Genomic DNA, 21,041 nt, shown 5'->3' with positions numbered 1-21,041 from the left:
ACTGGGCAGTACTGGATTACTTACGGGAGGAGTGCAGGAGAAAAGGTCAGAGCTCTCTAAACAGAAAATATGAAAAATCTCTTCTGCAGTAATTTTCACTCCCACCAATATTTTCTCATACTCCTGAGAAATGGAAAATCACCCCTTTTCTTCTTTGTTGTCTTCTTTTAGTAAAAGAAAGCTGCAATTTTACCTGTGAAGTTTTTCATTCATTTCTCTTGAGTATGCATTTTTAGGTTTTTTAAAAAGCCATAATTCTAGCATGCCAAAGGCAACACTGTCCTGAAAACCTTGGCCAGGTTCCTCTTTGCAAACCTCTTATTGATATTTTGTGTTCCAAAAGCCCATCACATATACCGGTTGTCAACATGTTTCACACTATCTGTCAGAATGTCCCAGTCATGAAGGTGTTGTTTAATCATGCTCAATTTTTTTAAAGTTAAATAAACTTGCCAAAGGTAATGTGTTAATCACTGTCTGTCTGTCTTTTCATAAACTTTCAAACTTCTAATGAACAAAATCTTGGACGTTTTACAAACACTGCTTTAAAAACATCATTTTTCATGTTGGTCATCTTTATGAGCGTCTGATAGAACATTGAAAATATAAATAATATATCAGTGCTTCTAGAAGTCAGTTTCTACTGAAATTCTCTCTGTAGTATGGTTCCCTTGTCACCTTTCCAAGGTTTCTAGAATCTCTCAAATCTTCTGTTTATAAAAGAAAGAATGGTTATGAAGTAAATATTCACCACCATTTACAACATGGTATTACTAATGATGTCTATATTGGTGCCTTTATTTTCTGTATTAGATGCTAACTGAAAAGTAAGTCATTCCAGTGAGCGTTTGGTTTTTGAGATTTCACCATTTGCTTTGTAACCTACTGTTTTAATCCGCTGTTTTGCAGTTGTTGGGGTTTTTTTGTTACCTTGTCAACTTTTTGCCTTTATTATGATTGTTTTTATAGCTTTTTATGTTTTGTAATAAAATAGGCCACTTTGTGGGGTAAAAATGAATCTAATCAAAGGGCTGAGTGATTGCACAGGTTTACATTTTGTCACATTTACTTCAAAATAATTTTGCAGCCGAACAAGTAAGCTCCTAGTAAATCACAAGAGAGTCTTAGGGTGTTCTGCCACTCTCACAACCCAAGAGGTTGCTTAAAACCTGTGCAGATACATTGTAGACTAAATATAGACCTGAGGGTTACACAACCTTGTGTATATATGGTAAAATATGATTTTCATCTGACAACAATTTGACAAGTTGTTGTCAGATTCTGTATCAACATTGTGGCTTAAATATGGACACCATCCTCTGTGAAACCAAAGTTGGTTCCATCCCAAATCATTCACCTTCATGTATGATATTTTAATGCTACCATTTCCCAAGTCATTTCCTTCCCATCATACTTGATGTCTCCAGATCAATAAAAATTAGATGAGGATGCCAAATTCTTTACACAATTGAGCTTTTAGTTTCTTGCCCTGTCACTGTGTATTTATAATAGTGGCTCTTTCATAAGCCCAAACCTCCTTTATTCACGCTTGTTGATCTTCTCCATTTTCCCCTCTCCCAGAGTCCATACATTATCATCTTGCTACAATGGGCACATATTTGCAGCTTGGTTGTTCATTCAATAAAAAGTGCCTTTGTTAAGGCTGCAAACCTAATTTAAGTCTTGCCAAAGACAGCTGTTAGGAAAGGATGCCTCAGTCTTTCATGGTTTATGTGGCTGCTTGTAGCCTTTGATCGGGAAATATGTGAGGCATTTACAACAGAAAACCCTTTGCTGTTTCACAGCCAAGAAATCGAAGGGTGTTTTAAATTCTATGAGGACCTGTCCATCAGCAGATCCTGGACTCAACTACATTAGCCATGTTACAATATGTTATAAACATGTGACACCAGAGGATGCTGTAGAGCCCAAAATGTTGTCTATGTGATTTTACATAGTTTATTTTCTTTTGTTATAACAATTTAATTTATGACTTATTTATTGCGATTTCCCCCCTGTGTGTAGATCCAGCCTGTTTCGTACTGCTAAAGCTTAGTTCCAAAGCATGGTTTGTCAGAAATATGATAGTGGGGTCAGGCCTTGCTGTCCCTGCTCCTTGCCTGAGGGTAATGCCTTAATAGAATTAATGTGATTTAAGGATTGTCTTTATTACCAATCTTCTTTTAGCCAACTAAAGCCAGTTCTTTAAAGTTATACACTCACACAAAGCTAACCTGATGTTCCAAACAGAAAAAGGACCTTTTTCACTTGTCTCAAGTATCTATGGAATGGTTTATAAAAACCAGTAGTTTTAAAAGGTGAATTAAAAATGTATGGAAATGCTTTTAAAACAGCAGACTGTTACACAAAGGAAGGATTCCCCTACCCACCCAAAAAAACCTGTGTGCAGTTTTGATGTTGGTACAGGGTCAGCAGTAAAAAGACTGTTTTGATCACTGGAACACTTAGATTTCCAGTCATTTACAATGATGCATAATTGGGGAATTATTTAAAAAGATAATTAGATATGTGTCAACATAGTCATCTAGTGCTAGTGAATTAGTTTAGCGGACTATTGTATGAAAAGTTCAGATGACATAGTTTCCAACAGAGTCTGATGTGAAGGCAAAGGTCAAGGTGATCAAAGTGTGATGCCCTTTTAGGACTAGGTGGAAGTGAGGTCAAACAACCTGCAGAAAACTGCAAGTAATTAATTGAGTCTCACTGTTAACAGTGAAAAGGTCAAATACACATAACTGTAGCAATTAGACAGCTTGCATTCTTAAACAGCCAGCCATTTAACTTCAAAGTGATTAGACTGGAAGCCTAGGAACTAATTAAAGTGAGATTTTAATTCAGAAGACTTTGCAAGATATTTCAAGTACTTTCAGGCTTTCTGATTTGACTAGTCACATTGCTCTGCCACCCACCAGTTAGTTTTATTGCACTGAAGCATTTTAATTAGTGTCTTCAATTTGACTTTATATCTTGAGTCATTTCCACAAAAACCTGGAAATGGTATTGCTCACTGTACTTTCACTGGATTTCTTGCACACATATATACCGGTATATATGTGTGTGTGTGTGTGTGTGTGTGTATACACACCACAAAAAGCTCCATACGTAGGATAAGGAGAACCAAAAACAACTAGAAAGTAGCAAAATGCAAGTTAGGTGGGTTGAGTTTTTACACACACACACACACACACACAAACACACACAAACATTATTTTGTTCAAATTCTACTTCAAGAAATTGGTTCATACCAATGTTGCAACTGAAAAAGGAAAAGAAAAGAGGACTGAAGATAGAAAGAAAATGATAATTATGGAACTGTAGAAAGCAGGCCTTGAATGAACTTTAATTATAATTCCTGAACTAGCAATTGAACAGTTTTCAGCAGGCTTTGTGAAAAGTTCTTCCACGAAAATGTCCATAGATTTGCTGAGTAAAAATGGTCAGGCTTGGGAGTCTTTACCTGGGCGCTCCCCATGGCAGTATTGCCCAAATTGTTGAATATCCCTCCTGTGTCAGTTGCTGGGGAACATGAGAAAGCTATTCTATTCATGTTCTGCTTCCAACTTCTGTTGTTTCTCCAGCTGTGGCCTTATTGAGAGAAGGCCGCTCTCATCTCTGGTTCTGGTTATATCCCAGCTGGATTTCGATAATGTGCTTTACATGGGGCTGCCATTAAGGCAGTTTTGAAGCTTCAATTGGTGCAAAATGTGGCAGAAAGTACATTTGTATCAGCTGAGAATTCAGCTCTCCAAACACCCAGGTAGCCTGGTGTTTCTGGAGTACCTTCACCAGGGAGATACAAAATCTCTCTTGTGGGTTTATAGAAGAAAGAGCTTTAAAACCTTTTTTATTCCATTCTGCTTCTGGATGATTTTATGGCTCTCTGTCTTAATAATGATTTTGTCTATGGCTGATATTAAATAATAGATAGATAGATAGATAGATAGATAGATGATACAGTAGATACAGTAGATACATGATAGATAGAAAGTTTTAAAAGCCAGCAGTGTTATATCATTGGATTGTTTTGTAGGTTGTCTAGAGGATGATGAGCACTCTAAAAGACAGGATAAAAACACTCTACTAAATAGTAAAATGTAATGCTGTTTGCTGAGTTGTTATAGCGTACAGTGTTACAGCACAGGATAGCAGCAGAATGCAATAAAAAATGCCCGGAAGGCAATTAATCCTTCATACTTCCCAACTGAGGATAACACTTGGAGCACCTTATGAAGGAGGCGCTAGTCTGGGGGTATGGAATCTGTCCCAGAGTTGCTCCAAAACCCATCAGCCTCAGCAAACATGCCCATTGGCTAGAGATTATTGGAATAATCAGCAGCACCTCAAGGGCCTTCTCTAGTCCATGAAAGCCACAAATAGTCTTTAGTCTTTAGTCTTCCCCTGGCCTCTTTCTTGTTTTTTGCTGGGACAGACTAAAATCACCACCCCTTGGAAAACTGAAAAACCTAGCTTGCAAGAGTGAATGAACAAAGCAGTTTAAGAACACTGGTGCTGATCCTGATCTTTTCCTCAGAACAATTAGGAAATGCTTCAAGGAGAACGAATAGTCTTTGAGTATTTCACCTTTGTTGAGTTCTTGAGGAGATGAGTCCTTATGACATGGATTTCTACCACACTCCCCCACCCCCCCACACCAGGTCTTTGGAGAAGCCTACCTGCACAACTAGAATATAAATATATTGACGATAATCACTGTTGTCATGAAGTGCCTATGGGGTTCTCATGTCCCAGTTTGTGTAAGCAGGGCAACTCATTTTTCAGATTGCTGAAACTAAGATCACACAGTGGAGTCACATGCTGTAGTCTGAAACTAGGGAAAAAGGTGCACCTTGCTGCTGCTTCTCTTTTCATTTCTTCTCTGATATGAAACAGCTTTGAAAAAGAGCCTTCCTCTCTTGAAGATATGAGAGCTGTATAGGGAACACAGTTGCTTACCCAAGGCACAGTGGGTTAGTTAGCACACCAAAGACACCGAGGAACTACAGGAAATCGGTTCAAGGAGAAATTTGAGAGGTTATTGCAGTCAATGAACCACCGTCTATAAGCACCTCTGTCATATAGGCTGCGTAGGCTTGTTCTGTCTGGTATTTTTCTTGGTTGTGTCCTGCTTTCAACTTGGTATCATCAGATGCAAGGGAAAAACACAAACACAATTGCCATTATAGATCTCCTGGCACACAATGTCCTGGCAAAGTATGCTAGACAGACATTCAATTGCATTTCAGTTTAATTCAAGCAGTTGCACTTTGTGGTTGGTGTTGTGTTATATTGAATCAATTCAGAACATTATTTCATTTGTCCAGTTGTTCAGGGTGGTAGTCTAATGCCTGGATTTTATCTGCCTCAGGGTATAATGTTTACATTGAGGATATTCTTTGTTCCTTTAAAAAAAAACACAGTTTAGTGTTTTGTCTTGTAAACGTCTTGAGGGGGAAAAGTCCGCTAAGCTTCAGAACTTCTCATTATAGAGAGATATAGTTATTTGTGACAAAAATAGTTTTCCTAGTCTTGTGAAATACCCCAATTAAAACATTATTTTTAGCCCTGGAAATGCTGCACTCATCAAGCCTCACTGAAGCTTCTGCTCAACCAGTTGGCATAATTCCCCTCTCAATTAAGTGAAATTCTACATTTCTGAGATGTATATGAGAAGTGTTGGGGATTTCCCCCATATGGTTCACTGCATCTGTGTTCATTAAGACTGAAGTCCATTTCTTAACACAGAGTCTAGAGGGAATCTTAAAGCATCTGAAGAATTTCAGTTGCTTCAAGTCTCTGCCATCATTGATAGCATACTTGTTTACTTTGCAGAATATTCGTTTAACGTGACTTTTTTTATTTATTAAAAGTGACAATCCTTTAGGATATATATTAGAGAACTAATTTTTCAAAGAAAAAAAAAATGTTCTGGTCCAAACATGCAATGGTTCAGTTCAGACATAACTATGGTTTGGTGCTAAATGAATGAGCTGTGCACTCTTTATACTCACTCTTTTCCTCTCCCTTCTCTCTTCATGTGTTCTGATTTGCTGAATGTTTTTATTGGGTTAACTGAAAATGCACATACATAAAATAGCCAAGTAAAACAGCATATAATAACAACTGAAACTTCTCTCCCAGGTACCTAGAAGCTAGCTAGCCAGTCAGAATGATCTTGTAATGCAGGGGAGGGAGAGAAATCGATGACCTTACAGGTGTTATTGGACTGTTATCTCCCATGAGAGTTGTAGTCCAACAACATCTTGATGGCCACACATTCCTCGTCCCTGCTTCCACAATAACCCTAACCATCTCTGTGGACTGGAAGCAGAACAGCTTGGGTGCAGTCTATGTACGATGCTTTGCAGTGCTTATGTTCCAATTGTTGAGGACTTTGTGTCAGATCTTGAATATCAAGACAGAAGATAGAATGGGATGAGATATTCTCTTGGGCATATTAGCCTCATCTATTTTTATATTGCATTGAATGATTCTTGATAATGAGCAATAGCATCAGATTGCCTTTCTCTGTTCCCTGCTTATACCCATGAACTCTGTGTGCCCTTTGAAACAGAATCCACTTTTACGATGGAGACATAATCTAGACTGACTCATGATGGAAGAGAAATCAAATTTCTTTGCTCTTCAGATAGTAAAGTACTAATGTATGTTGAAAAATATAATTGCATTTGCTTCACTGTTGTATCTGACTATCATATCTGACTATTATCCAGGAGTTCTGGGCTACTCTCTCTTTTATTAGAACAGAAGACTTCATGCCCAGCAGGAAATTGGCTCATTTAGTATTAGGAGACATTTCATAAATCCCTTGTGAGAGTTAAAATGAAGCAACTACCTTCCCTTGCTTAGCAGGGATCTATAGCTAGACCTCCATGGGCACCTGTATGGGGAAAACTCTAGCGAGATCTCTTTTCCAGCCTCCTGAGCTCAGATTGCTTTAAGCGGCTATTTGAAAGCAGATAGTTAAAAAAATAATATAAAGACTTAACTAATGAGGAAAGGAAAGAGAGAATCAAAAAGTGGAAAAGTGGCACTGCTATAAAAGTGTAATGATTAATAAAATGTTAATGAGCTTTTGGGGAACCGTTATCTGCAGTGGAGATGAGCGCTGCCCATTCAGTATACTTAAGCAAACTTCAGCTCTTCAATCGCTGCTTGGGGCCAGTTTTAGCATATTCTCTTCAATTTCATCTCTGTGTAATCCAGCACCCTGAGTAGAATGTGTACAGTATGTGTCATATGTGGATATATACACCTTGTGAGGTCCCAGTCAAGCTGTTATTGCTCGACTCCTCTCCAAATTCATCTCAGCAGCTTGGACGCCACCACTGAATCTCAGCCGCAGGATTCCATGCACAGTCATAAGGTTGGTCAGGTACTGGAAAGATTATCATTATTAAAGTGAATGGATTGGAGGAGGAGGAGGAGGAGGTGGTGGCAGCAGCAAAGAAACATATAGCAGTCCAACCCTCAAAGCTGGTGTTGTAATAAGAGATGCCATGCTGATAACAGGGTACAAAGTTGCTGTTGCTGATACATCATGATTGTCTCAGAATTCAGAGGTGCGGAAGTCATGATGCTAGATTCTTGTGCACTGTTGGAAAAAAGAATGAACAACAATTGGCAGTGTTATTTATTGGAGTTTGTTATTTATTTAATTTAGATCCCCCTCTTGCTCCTGAAGGAGCCCAGGGCAGCAAGTATGTACCAACAGTTCAGAGATAGAGGCAATTGTGGATTACTATTAGTTGTTGTTTTTAAATCTGTGCATCAATATCACAGATTTAGCATAACTTGCACCTAGAAGGCGTGTCCTGGGAGGGTCCCATTTTCAGCTCATTCATATAGCAGACTGGAGTGTAGCAGGATGATAGCAGATGGCATCATCTTAAAGGGTGAATGTTAGAAGAAATCTGGTACCAGACCCTCCTAGAAGAAATTCTGTAACCCAGAAACACAAGACAATATTCTGATTTGAAGCACTGAAAGCCATTAATGATTGTGGTGAATATTCAGTGTCTTCTTTTGAAACCAGTTTGATATATGTCATTATTAGCAGAAAAGTAATCACTTTGTCTGTGGATGTTCTTACATCAGATTGAGAATAATGGTTCTTCAAGGTCATTGTGATTATTGCTGAATTGGGGTAAATTGAACCATGAGGTCAGTAGCAACATTAAGATATGTATACACTAATGAAATGAAAGTTGTTTGGGGGAGAGCTCCGAATAACCTTTAAAACAAAGTGTGAAACTATGGAAGAATTTTTGAAAGGGTACACTTAAAATTTGATGACTGTCTTCATTAGCACAAATTAACTATACATAATGTAGCTTAAAAGCAATTTTGCTGAAAGAGTGTAATTTCCAGTAAGATGAAGTGAATAAAACAAATCTGATTTCTTCCTTTTCCTTTATCTGCGCCTGTTGGTAAAACAACACGTCTTGTAGGTGGAAATAGTGGCTGCCGACACCTAGCAGTGGTGGTAAATCGCACACCCAACCCCAAATTTAACACATTCCCAAGTTTCAGCTTTCTTTCACTTACCCTCTCCCCTGAAATGTGAGTGCTCAGTTCTCATATAAAATCATAGAACTGTAGTGTTGGAAGGGACCCAAAGGGCCATCTAGTGATGTAGGGTTGCCATATGTCCTCTTTTTCCAGGACACATCCTCTTTTTCATGGGTAGAGTCATAGCGATCTATAGTTAAAAGTAGAAGTCAGCAAATGTGCTCTTCAGAATATGGCAACCCTAATAGTCCAATCCTTCAATGCAGAAATCCCAGCTAACTTTTCATTCATCTCCACTGTAGGAGAAAACATGGAAATGATGGGGTCAGGTGGCCATGAAATAAAAAAAGAAAAGAAAAATCTGTGATAATTTTATGCAGTGTATGCAAGATAACCCACCGGAGCCGTAATAAGGGAGAACACAACCCAACTGCCTTTGCTGTGTTAAGTAACACCTGCAGTGGGGCAAGACACCATTGTTGTGATTCAAGCCTAAACAAATAGAATCAAACTTCTTGGTCAGTTTTATGTTGGTTGCCCATATAAACATTATTTAGTAGGATGAAACTTACTACTGTGTTGGTTAATTCATGAACTTATTTCACTGTGTGTGAGGAAACTGAATTTTTAGTATAGCCTGGCCAAAGAGCGGTTTGCTCTTATAACCTCTCATCTAGATTACTATAAATGGCTTGAGACTCAAGTATCTGATGGTACACCTTTCATTCTTTTCAGCTGACCAGACCCTGGGATCTGCAGTGAGGTTCCTCCTCATTGTTTACCTGGTGGGGATGGCTTGCTGCGTAGTGGTGTGGGATAAGGCCTTCCTTAGTGGTGTAGAATTCTCTCCACTCGGAGGCACAGGTGTTTTCTGTTGGGATTCTGTTTCCAAGCCAAAACCCATCTCTACATCCTGGCCTTCAAACAATTTGTTTAGGTAGTTCCAAATTCTGTATTATGGGGTGTTTTATGTTTGCTGTTGTATTTTGTCTGTATTTCATAGAATCATAGAATTGTAGGGTTGGAAGGGATCCTGAGGGTCATTTAGTTCAACCCCGTGCAATGCAGGATTCTCAACTAGATCATATATGACAGGTGGCCATGCAAGCTCTGCTTAAAAACCTCCAAGCAATGAGAGACTCTACTACCTCTCAAGGGAGTTTGTTCCACTGTGGAAAAGCTCCTACTGTCAGAAAGTTCTTTCTGATCTTGAGTTGGAATTTCCTTTCTTGTAACTATCTGTTCTGTGGTTTTAAATTATTGTTGTACAGTGGTACCTCGGGTTAAGTACCTAATTCGTTCTGGAGGTCTGTTCTTAACTGTTCTAAACCTGAAGCACCACTTTAGCTAATGGGGCCTCCTGCTGCTGCTGCGCCACCGGAACCCGATTTCTGTTCTCATCCTGAAACAAAGTACTTAACCTGAAGCACTATTTCTGGGTTAGTGGAGTGTGTAACCTGAAGTGTATGTAACCTGAAGCGTATGTAACCCAAGGTACCACTGTATAGCTCTCTGAGCTGTCTTGAGATCCTTCTGGATGAAGGACAATTTTGAAATTTTGAACAAATGCAAGTCATGTGTGTATTCAAACAAATGCAAATCACAATCAGAAGTTCAATTAAAGGCTCCTTGTTCCTTTAAGTGTACTTCTGGGTATGTAGGGTGGGTGGGTATGGTTTGTGGAAAATGGGCTTGCAGGCTAAATTATGACCCCTGCTGGACCTCATATGGCCTACTGGGCTGAGGATCCCCACTGCTGAGTGGGAAAGTAAACACTGGTCCAGCTTGTGAGTTGGACTAGCTTGTAACCAGGGTCTTCTAGTTAGAACCCAGGAATGTACTACAAACCACACCTGATGTTATACTGTTTTCTCCCTATTACTGCTTCTTGAATAGCTAGTATAGCAAGCTGCTGTGTGAGCACAGCATTACTGCTTTATCTTTTCTCACTGTCAGCTCTGTGTTGATATATACATAAAGATGTAGAACTGCTGCCGCCGCCATATCATAGCTGGCCATTTCTATATGGTGGTCCTTCCAGATTGTGTTAGATTGTCTCAGTAAAAAATAATATTTTACATAGGGGAGGATTGTATATGCCAGATGATTTAATTTTGATTTCATTTTTAGTTCATTTTCTGAAATAAATGACCAGTGTGAATGCTTATGCATGCTGTAACACTGGCATTTAATGGTGAATCCTTCTTTGAATAAATGCATCCATTTTCAATCTATCCTGATCACCATTGAATATTCTGTGCATTTATTTCACACCAGCAAGAGGGTAAATGACCCTGGCCTATTCATCTATTTCTCTGGCAGTGGTTTTCAAACCACAGTGGGCTGAAATGTGAGCAACAGCAATGACTTCACTTAGCAAGAGCATGATGACGGATGCACATCAGGCAGAATAGCAAATCATCTGATGACTTAAGCAATCCTCACTTCATAGCTGATTTTCTTTTCATTTCCTTAAAACAATGAGAACTTTGCTGATTGAATCACCTTTCCCCTCTTTTTGCAGGTCTCCAAGAAACCCGGAGCAGAAGATCATTAAACGAGTGATTGCTCTTGAAGGAGACATTATAAAGTAAGTATGGTATGCCATTGTCTCTGACTCCCTATAAGAATATAATACATTTTCAGTAGAATTTGAGGTGGTAACCCAGGCAACTGATATCCTGTCATTTTGGAGCTGTATATTATTAACAGGGGTATCAATGCTATATCTTTTTTTTAATGAGCCACCCATTAAAGACCTCAACTTTTCAGAAAGCATTTTAAGTAGATATATTTATCCCAGTCTGTGTCTGCATTGGATTTTAATTGGATATATATATGGAATTGTTTGCATATATGAAATTGTGTTTATTCATTTACGCTTTTACTCTGAATTCACTTTGAGATATTATGTAGGAAGTTACTCATAAATGGAATCAAACAAACAAATAGTCCCAAAACCTCTGGACTTGTACCCAGTTGGGGAAGGTTGACTTAGAGAATGAATCATTAACAAAGTTGTCATTGATGCTATAAATCCGTGCATTTTGCAATAATTCAGTTCTAAAAATTATTAAGTTCAATTCTTCTTGAATTGATTCAGTGCTGTTTGGGTTTTTGTTATTAACTGATACATTCATAAACCCAAACAGTACTGAATAGTATGTTAAGGAAGAGATTTAACAACTTGCATGCATGTTTGTAGCTTCAAATTATTGCATGTGTTGAATTTTGGAGATCTTTAATCTGATAAACATAGAAACATTTGCAATTACAATGTGATGAGGAACATGAGTGCCTTTAATTAACAGCTAGTGTGTGCAGTTGGCCACCTCTGCAGTGAAACTTAGGTGGGAATGGAATTGCCGTCCATGACTCAGGATGTTGCAAGCACATAGCACATAGTGTTGACTGCTGATGTGACTAAGGGCAGCTAACCAGTCAGCTAGTGGGCACACAGTAATAAGTGATATGGCCTTGCCTCCAGCATTGCATCTCTATGGTTACCTGAAAGGTTGTAAATATCCTTCTCTCTGTGATTCTTATTTTTTGTGTGTGTTAGCAATTCTACTAGCAAACTGTGACAATGACCACCAGGGGCCTTGATGTGGATTGTCTAACTCTATTTAGTCACCTCCTGACAGAACACCATTAGCATGCCTTATCTGAATGGATTATTTGAAAGTAGCTTTATCAATTATATGTTGAAAGCACATGGCATTTTTAAAAAACAGACTTTTAATGTCATTAACAAAAATTAGGTTAGTTTGCTTTTTCATATTTGCTGAGCACTACAGATAAAGTAAGTAACCACATCAAGAAAGTCATTAGTTCCAAATAAAGTGTGTCTTGTAATTTTATGGTTTATGTATCAGTTATGATGATGATTTTAGGCCATATGTTAAGGGTGAGTTGGCAGAATCATATTCTGCCATTTTAATGAGAAATTGGGGGCAATAGGTTCTAAAGCTTATAGTTAGAAATGGTTCAATGGACTGGCATGAAACTTGACAGTGTAGGAGAAGTAAGTTTGAGGATAGTCCATACCAAATTGGCGGTAGGAAGGATTATTATTTTGAACAAGTTACATGTTTGACGAGAGACTTCCACAAGTTGATAGGAGCTGTGTTTCTACCATAGAGCTTTGGGGAGCAGATTTCATCAATTTTTTACTGCATATTTTGGGAAATATAAAGGGAAACAAATAATATGTGCCATTGCCCGTGTGTTGTGTAACAAAAAGCCATTTTTGTGGTCAGTCACTTTTGGATTCATTAGGGCAGTGGTTTTAAACCAGTGTGCTGTGGCACCCTGGGGTGCCTTGAAAGATGACCAGGGGTGTTGCAGGCAACACTGCCCTCCATCCCTCTTTCCTTCGCTCCCTCCTCTGATGCCCTCTCACATCTCTGCCTCCCAAAGGCTTTGCACAGCTGTTTGTTGCAGTAGTCCTGGCTACAAGCTCCCCAGGCAAATGGTGTCTCTGGAGCTGGCCAGGGGGTGCTTCCCATGACCTTGTGGGGCAGTGTGAGGAGGAACCTTGTTTTGGGGCAGGGGGAAGCTCAGATACCAGGGGTGGCAGCTGTGGCTGCCTGGAGGATTCCCAGGGAGAGGGGAGAGGAGTGGAGGCTGAGGGAACACTGCACAAGGGAGGGTGTTCAAAAAGGGCTGAGGGGCTGCCAGCTCTGCAAGCAAGGGGTGACATACTTTCGTCTTCTTTCTTCTTCGGCGATTGTTATGTACTGAAGTTCTCTCCCTGGGCCAGCAGGGGGATACTGTAGATAGTTTTCACTCAGGTCCACATATGCAAATAAGGAATTGAAAGTGACGTTCAGTGATTGGATAGTTACAGAATGTTGTTACTGTTGCTTTGTAGTGGAGCTCTATATAAGCAGGTTGGCTGAACCCTTCAGTTCAGTTCTGTTCTGGGCCTGTGAATAAACAAGAGCTGTTTGAAAAATCGCTGTGTTGTCTGATATTTTCACCCACAACTTAACAGCGATCACTCGTAGCTGAGTAAGATTGTCTTCCATAAACACAGTTTTAACAATGAGTCCGTAAGTGACTATGGAGGCCAATTCTGGATCCACACATCCTTCCACAGTGGGGACATTGGTTCCCGGGCGGGAGCTGATCACGGTGTGGATTTGCCAAGCGTGCCTTCCTCTGAGCACGTTTCTCCCTTGCGTCCTGAGTTTGAGAGTCTTCAAAGCCCATGACACCTTTGGTAAAGGCTGTTCTCTAACTGGAGCGCTCGCAGGCCACAGAGGTGCCACAGAAAGAATGTGGTTGGTGAAGGGAGTTGTGGACCCCAAAAGGTTGAAAACCTCTGCATTAAGGTGAGACACCTGGAAATGCTTGGTAGGGACCCCCTGTGAGAGAATGTCAAATGCATCAAGGAAGAGGATGAGTGGAATGTTGAGCATCAGGCAAAGAGGACTGGTTGGGAAATGGCACTTCATAGTTAGAGTGATGGTTTGAGGAACATAAAATGGCACCATCAGTAAAAATGCTAAGAGAAAGGGCGGGAAAAGCTAAATCACAGTGTGCTTTGTCAACACTGAACGCTGACTGACAGTTGGGGGTGGGCAAGAATGGAAAACTACAAGGGAAGGTAATAGAACGGAGTGTTCTGAACAAGAACACTTGGACTACAATGTTTGGTTTCAGATCCCACTTGTAATACTTCACAAATGTTCTAGCACTTCTTAAGAACCTTTTCCCAAGCTGCAGCTTCTGTTACATGGTGACCCAGGTAACAGGTAACCTGCGGGTGTTCTGATACACACACAATTCTTTGCAGACAGGGAGTATCCCAGTTTTATGTACAGTGGTACCTCTGGATACGAACAGGATCCGTTCCGGAGCCCCGTTCGCATCCAGAAGCAAATGTATCTAGTGATGGCACGTCTGCGCACGCACGCGTCGCTTTTTGCCGTTTCTGCGCATGCGCGTGACGTCATTTTGAGCGTCTGCGCATGCGCAAGTGGCGAAACCCGGAAGTAACGCACTCCGTTACTTCTGTGTTGCCGCAGAGCGCAACTCGAACGCGCTCAACCTGAAGCGCATTCAACCCAAGGTATGACTGTATTAGTCAGAGGCTGTTTTGGGTGCTTCTATACTGGGCATATTATAATTGCCCAATCAAGTGTAAACAGAAATAAAATCATATACATACCAGCTCGAATCTAGACCCGGCAATCTAAGTGAAGCTATTAGGGGGGTGCCTTTTAGATCACTGCAGGGGAGTGGCTTTACATCACACAGTCCCCCCCTGAGCAGGTGGTCTAATCAATTCTCCCTTAGGAACTTTTTTGAACAAGCAGAAACGAATGCTTAGCCAGATGCAGGGCAAAATGAGTAGCATTGCAATCAAGTTTCCCTATATACAGCAATTGTCGCAGTGGAAAAAACCAACAAAAAACGTAAAACTTAATTTGCTTTGCACAGTACTTTGACTAGGAAATCATTAAAGAAATGATACGAATGCAATCTGCTTAACTGATAGTTCTTGGGGGGGGGCTTAAAATGTCAATTCTGTATAATGTATTAAAAGTAAATGTTGGTACTAGAAAACCTATTGAATCAGTAGAAATTAAATATTGTTGAAGCCCATTTATTCCACATGTGCAACTGAAGGCACAATAATCTATAGTACTGTATCACAAATGCCTGAGTCATGATATGCATGGTGGCAGAACAAAAAAAGTATTATTCTTAAGTGTGAATATGGAGTTTTATTAGCACAGCTTGTTTTTAAACATGTAACTAGTCTGCTTTAAACAAATGTATTCATTATTCAGATAAGATCTGTATCTTGCCCACCCTTCTAAGGAAGTCAGGCTGGAATTTTAGCCTTATAGTAATCCTGGTTGGTGGCTCACATGTTTCTAGAACAAAATATAGTAGATTCCACACCTAAGGTTTGTGCACTCCTACAGTAAATTGTGTTAGTTTGAGAGAGTCATTGAGATTCTGAAGTCTTCTGTGGTAAGTATGCATTCAACACTTACACTTTGTTCATTTGAAACAACAACAGTTTCTAGGAGTCCACTATAAAATAACAATTAAAACAAGTTCTGAGTGGTTCACGCTAAAGCAAGACTAATGAGCCTTTTTTGACGTTCATCCATATAGCGGTTATGAGGTTAAGCAAGAATGAAAATTACTGTTATCTTTTCCATTGTTACGGAAGTTGACACTTGGTACTGGCAAAATAATTTATGTGATGAAGCCGCAATAGATTTTGTACAGGATAGGTAGCTAGTCATTATATTTGGGCTTCAGCAGCAGTGACAACACATCCTCCGTTTTAGTATTTGAAAAGTCATTGCCTGATCAAGTAAGTTCCAGTCCCTTACCATTTTGCTCTGAACTACTAATATGCCACTGAGATGGGATAAGTTTTCCACTGAAGCTGTATAACTGTGGACAGGATTATCTAAGTCAGAGGAAGATGGCATGAACTATTTCCTTTTAGCCATAATCCCAACAATGCTTCTTTGGAGTGTGTGTGCATGTGTTAGATTTGAACTATGGTACTTTGTCCAGATCTCTGTTAACATTGAGACTTTTTAACCTTCAGTATCAAACCGGGGACCAGCTTCAGGTAGTCATTGGAGTGGCAGAGTGAGTACAAGGGGAAGATTAGGCTATGATCAGCAGCAGGAGATATAACAATATGATGATGGTAATAATGGTTTGGATCCAAAGGTGCATATCAAGGAGTTGTCAACAAGCCAGGCCATCCATAGGGCAGGCACACACACAGGAGACACAGAATGCAATTTGGCTCTTTATTAACAGAAAATAACAACACAGAGTCCTCTGGTTTGTATTAATCTAGCTGAGACGTTGCTGAAACTGACCACTAGCCCAGCCCTTCCTCTCTAGGTTTTCACTCTGCATCCCTCCCAAGCAGATGAAGGCTGCATTGAGGGGGTGAGCTCCTCCTCTGGGCCTCTCTGGCCCGTTGCTCAGCAACACACAGGACTCTTCTAGAGCAGGGTGTCAGAGGAAGAGAATCAGCAGGAACTGGGACTGTCTGTGCTCATGCTGCGACTCTAACTCTGTCCTGCAAGACCTTCCTTCTCTTGGCACCCACCCCCATCACTCAATCCCCCTGCTTCTAGCACCTCTCAGCTTGTCCCTTCAGCAGACTGCAATTCCATGTGCCACCACCAGGATCTGGGATCTAAGTCATCATCTTCTGAGCCCCTCCCTGGGGGGCTGTTGAGTGGGTAACTCCCACCATTCTTCCTCATCCCTGACAGCACAGCTGTCTCATGCAAGGCACCCAATTGCCTGAGTAGATGCGTGGAGGGCAGGGAGATCACAGGGGTTTGCAGAGAAAATGGGGAGGTGGGATATCCTTGCTTTGTGATGGAAGCCCATTCCGTTCCTCAACAGGCCTCAGCCCAATATACCTACCTGAAGGAGCATCTCCACCCCCATCGTTCAGCCTGGACACTGAGGTCCAGCTCCGAGGGCCTTCTGGCGGTTCCCTCACTGTGAGAAGTGAGGTTACAGGGAACCAGGCAGAGGGCCTTCTTGGTAGTGGCACTTGCCCTGTGGAACGCCCCCGCCCCATCAGATGACAAGGAAATAAACAACTACCCAACTATTAGAAGACAGCTGAAGGCAGCCCTGTTTAGGGAAGTTTTTAATGTTTGAAGTCTTATTCTGTTTTTAATGTTCTGTTGAACATTAGAGTGGCTGGGGAAACCCAGCCAGATGGGCAGGGTAGAAATAAATAAATAAATACTATTATTATTAGTTAGGATTCAAGCCAATTCAAGCCAATATATTGGTGCAGGCAAGCTTGCATCTTCCCTTCTTTCCCCAACTCACCTATTGTTGTCCAGGGCAGAATATACACTACTGCTATTGAATGTTAAGTAAACGAAATATAGATGTTTCACGGAAGTGTTTACATCATTGAGACCCAGTTGAATGAAGCTCTTGAGTTAGTACTAATCCAGATGGTCAAGGCAGCAGTAGTAAAAGATTTGGAGAGCATGCAGAATATATTGTGTGTACATATTATTTAATATGTATGTATTTTATTTAACCAGAGGCAGATTTAGGGGAATACAACCAATTCCCCGAGAGGGTGCCACAGGGGGCACCACAACAATGAAGTACAATGGAAAGTGAGAAGCAGAGGGTACTGAATTTTAATGTCACACAGGGCGCTACTGAACTTTGAAAGCCTAAAATCTGCCACTGATTAAACAACTATGAGGTCAAAGGCATGACATTTTTGGTGGTTTCCCATCAAAGGTCAAATTCTCTCTTGGAAACTTGTCATGACCTAAATCTGAGTACAGTGGTTCCTCGGGTTAAGAACTTAATTTGTTCTGGAGATCCGTTTTTAACCTGAAACTGTTCTTAACCTGAGGTACCACTTTAGCTAATGGGGCCTCCCGCTGCTGCCACCTGATTTCTGTTCTCATCCTGAAGCAAAGTTCTTAACCCGAGGTACTATTTTTGGGTTGGCAGAGTCTGTAACCGGAAGCTTCTATAACCTGAAGCATCTGTAACCCGAGGTACCACTGTATCTTCTGGAAATGCTGTTTGAAAAATACTTTAAAAGCAGTTTGAGATGGCTAAGGATATGGTTTTATTACGCTGAAGTTTGAACATTTGTAAGATTTTATATTCAACGTAATGGTTTTTTTTTTATAGAAAAGTTTTGCATGGTTACTTTTCTAAGCCTTGGAGATAGGGCAGGCTTCTAATACAAAGCGAAACAAGCAATCTTGACGTTCAGTTTTGTCCTAAGCAGCATTTCTGGTGAGTAGGTTTCAATTTTGCATATAGTGAAAAATAAATTACTGCTAAATCTTTCCTTATAACACAAAGGGCAAGTGATACATGCTGAAACAGATTTTAATGGAAGTTTCTATAATTGAAAACCAAAGCGCAGTGACCTACTATTAGAGGCTAATAAGTGATAGGATTTTTCAAAGGATGGAATATATTGGCGAATGAGGCAATCAATGTACAGATTAGACATAGGTATATGCTAAAAGAAAAGGTGACCTTTTATGAATTTTAGAAAATAGCTTTGCCGTGTGAGGGAGTTAATCAGAATTTCATCACTTATGAAACCATCTTTACAGGTCAGAAGGAAAATATCAGCAAATCTCCAGAACTGGAATGCAACTTGTAATGAGATTGGACAGAAAGGGGGATCTTAATTTTGGGATCTTATGATCCACACCTTCAACATGCTGCCAATGTAATATTGAGACAGGACAAGCATGTAAAAGGGGGTGGGATTTAGGATCTGAAGTGATAAAAATCATTCTAGTGTTTCTAAACCTTCCACAGTTGTTAAAACTTTAATTAAACAGGTTTACAAGGAAAGGAAGAGAGACTAAGTTCATAAACGAGACAGCTATGCTTTGTAAATGAAGAAGAAAGCTAATTAAAGCGAGCATAGCAGCGTAATATTAATTTTTAAAAGCACTTCTAGCATATTTGTAGTAAATCTTGCCATGGCTACTACATATTTCCTAATGAGTTATTCTACAATTTTAACTTCAGCATATTTGCTGCCAAGTTTCCCCAGCTAGGTAAGAAAATTGTATCCTTAGGCATTATGCTAATATTTATTTCAGCACAATTAACTCTTTGAGCCCCTTGACTAAAGGGAAAGCACGATGCTAAGATGTGGAAATATGTTTGAGTAATAGAATCCACCAGCTTCTGATAAGAGTGGAATTTGAGGGCACCACACTGTTCTCTATAGATTGATATGTGATGTTTCAGTGTTAGGTACAAGGCTATGAGCCAAACTATGTCTTAAATTTAATGTGTAGCATTCAGTTATGTCTCTGTTGTTGTTTTTCTTTTCTTTTTCTTTTAATTGCAGGCACAAGAGGGGCCAATTTGTATCAGGATCACAGTGCAATGAGAGGGGAGATTTGCCTCTTCCTGGTTGCCATAGGAATAAATATTCCTGCCTCCCACATGGTGCCAATTGGAACTTTCTTATTTACTCCTGGTTTTTTTGAGGGGGGGGATTTTATTGGGGGTGGGTGAGTTTGTAGCTGGTGAGAGAAGGGATAATCCTCCCCTCTCTGCACATTGTGATCTTTGTATAATCTCTGTTTGCCCAAGTCGAAATGCAAAGCAATTTTCTCCTAGTTATGTAGCCTCTGCAGATTCTGTCAGCATAATTCCAGCAGCTTGTTTCTGACAGAGAGAAAAGAAGAAGGAAACGAACCAATTACAAGCAGAAAAGTAGATACAGAGTCTCAGAAGTGCCTGTTTGAGGCTTCTATCTCTGTTTTTATCCGTTCTTTCTAACAGAGGCCATCTTTTGAATTGACACAAATTGGGCTCTGCCCACTAAGCCACTTGCATGCTGAGACTTAACTTCCCTTCCTCACAGTGAGGATTTAACAGTTTCCCTTACACACACACACACACACACACACACACACACACCTTCATTGGTAAGTCATTTTGCCGCTGAAAACATAAAGCTCTAATGGAACATTGGCTGTTCCCTTTGGTAAGGAACGTGTTAAAGAGGCATTTGCCTGAGCCTCAGCAAGAGAAACATGAAGAAGGTGCTGAAAGAGAGTCTGCGATGGAATTAAGAGTCATGTTGTAGGCTTGGGTGCCATGCTAGCTCTCCCCAGTGCTATTTTCCTAGGAAAAGAGGTGCCGGAACTCACCATGAACGCCTCTCTTGTTCTTTTATAATGGCAATGGTGCCCAGCTGAGAGGTGCCAGTGCTGGAACTGAGTTCCAGCTGGGGGGGAATGGCCCTGGCTTTCCCTGTTCTAACATCCCCACCAAGAAACAAAATCCTGGGAGGAGATGTGCAAACTGGGTCACCCTCCCCATGGCTTCCATTTGGGGCTGAAGTAAACATGTTTCAGTGACACACATAGAGGCATGGGGCTCTCTGTTCCGTGTTACTCAGTGTAGATCTGGGAACACCAGGTGAGCCTAGGAAGATCCCTGATGGTCAGATCCAAGGTTCAGCATTGTGTTTCCTGTTAAATAGTGGGTAGACATAGTAGACGACGCAGCAATTTCTCCAAAGCAGCTCTTTATTTGTAAGCTGGAACAGAACTGAACAGTAAACAGCTCAGCCGGCCTGCTTTTATAGGCAGCCGGCTGTCAACATTGTAGCAAAAACAACCCAGGGTTTCCCACCTAAAGTAACTGACGTGGACCTGAGTGAAAACTATGTACACGATATTCCTGGTGGCCAGGGTGAGAACTTCAATACATAACATTTCCCACAGTCGCCAGGCAGAAGCCCGCAAGCAAGACACGGAGTCAAGAGTTCTCTTCTGTTGTTTCTCCCCAGCAACTCTTCTTCAGAGGCCTACCATCCTCTGAAACCTTGAGGTTGCATATAACCATCACAATTAGTAGCCATTGCTAGACTTTCCCTTTCCCCTTAAGTTTAAGAATGTGGAACAAAATTAAGTTCTTGCTTTGGACTTAACAATCTGTCCAAAGCAAGA

General features: G+C 40.5%; 1 protein-coding gene across 1 annotated transcript in view; it reads left to right on the top strand.

Moving 5' to 3' along the window:
- Positions 1–21,041, top strand: part of IMMP2L (inner mitochondrial membrane peptidase subunit 2) — a 487,068-nt gene that overhangs the window by 293,250 nt on the left and 172,777 nt on the right. Inside the window, exon 4 of the mRNA XM_081878139.1 lies at positions 11,075–11,140. Within this exon, the coding sequence (XP_081734265.1) occupies positions 11,075–11,140 (66 nt within the window). The remainder of the gene's footprint in view (positions 1–11,074; positions 11,141–21,041) is intronic.

Source organism: Podarcis erhardii (assembly GCF_964252035.2).
Source record: "Podarcis erhardii genome assembly, chromosome: 10".
NCBI lineage: Eukaryota > Metazoa > Chordata > Lepidosauria > Squamata > Lacertidae > Podarcis > Podarcis erhardii.
The sequence above is the reverse complement of the archived record's forward strand: the minus strand, read 5'-3'. Positions and strand labels throughout refer to the sequence as shown.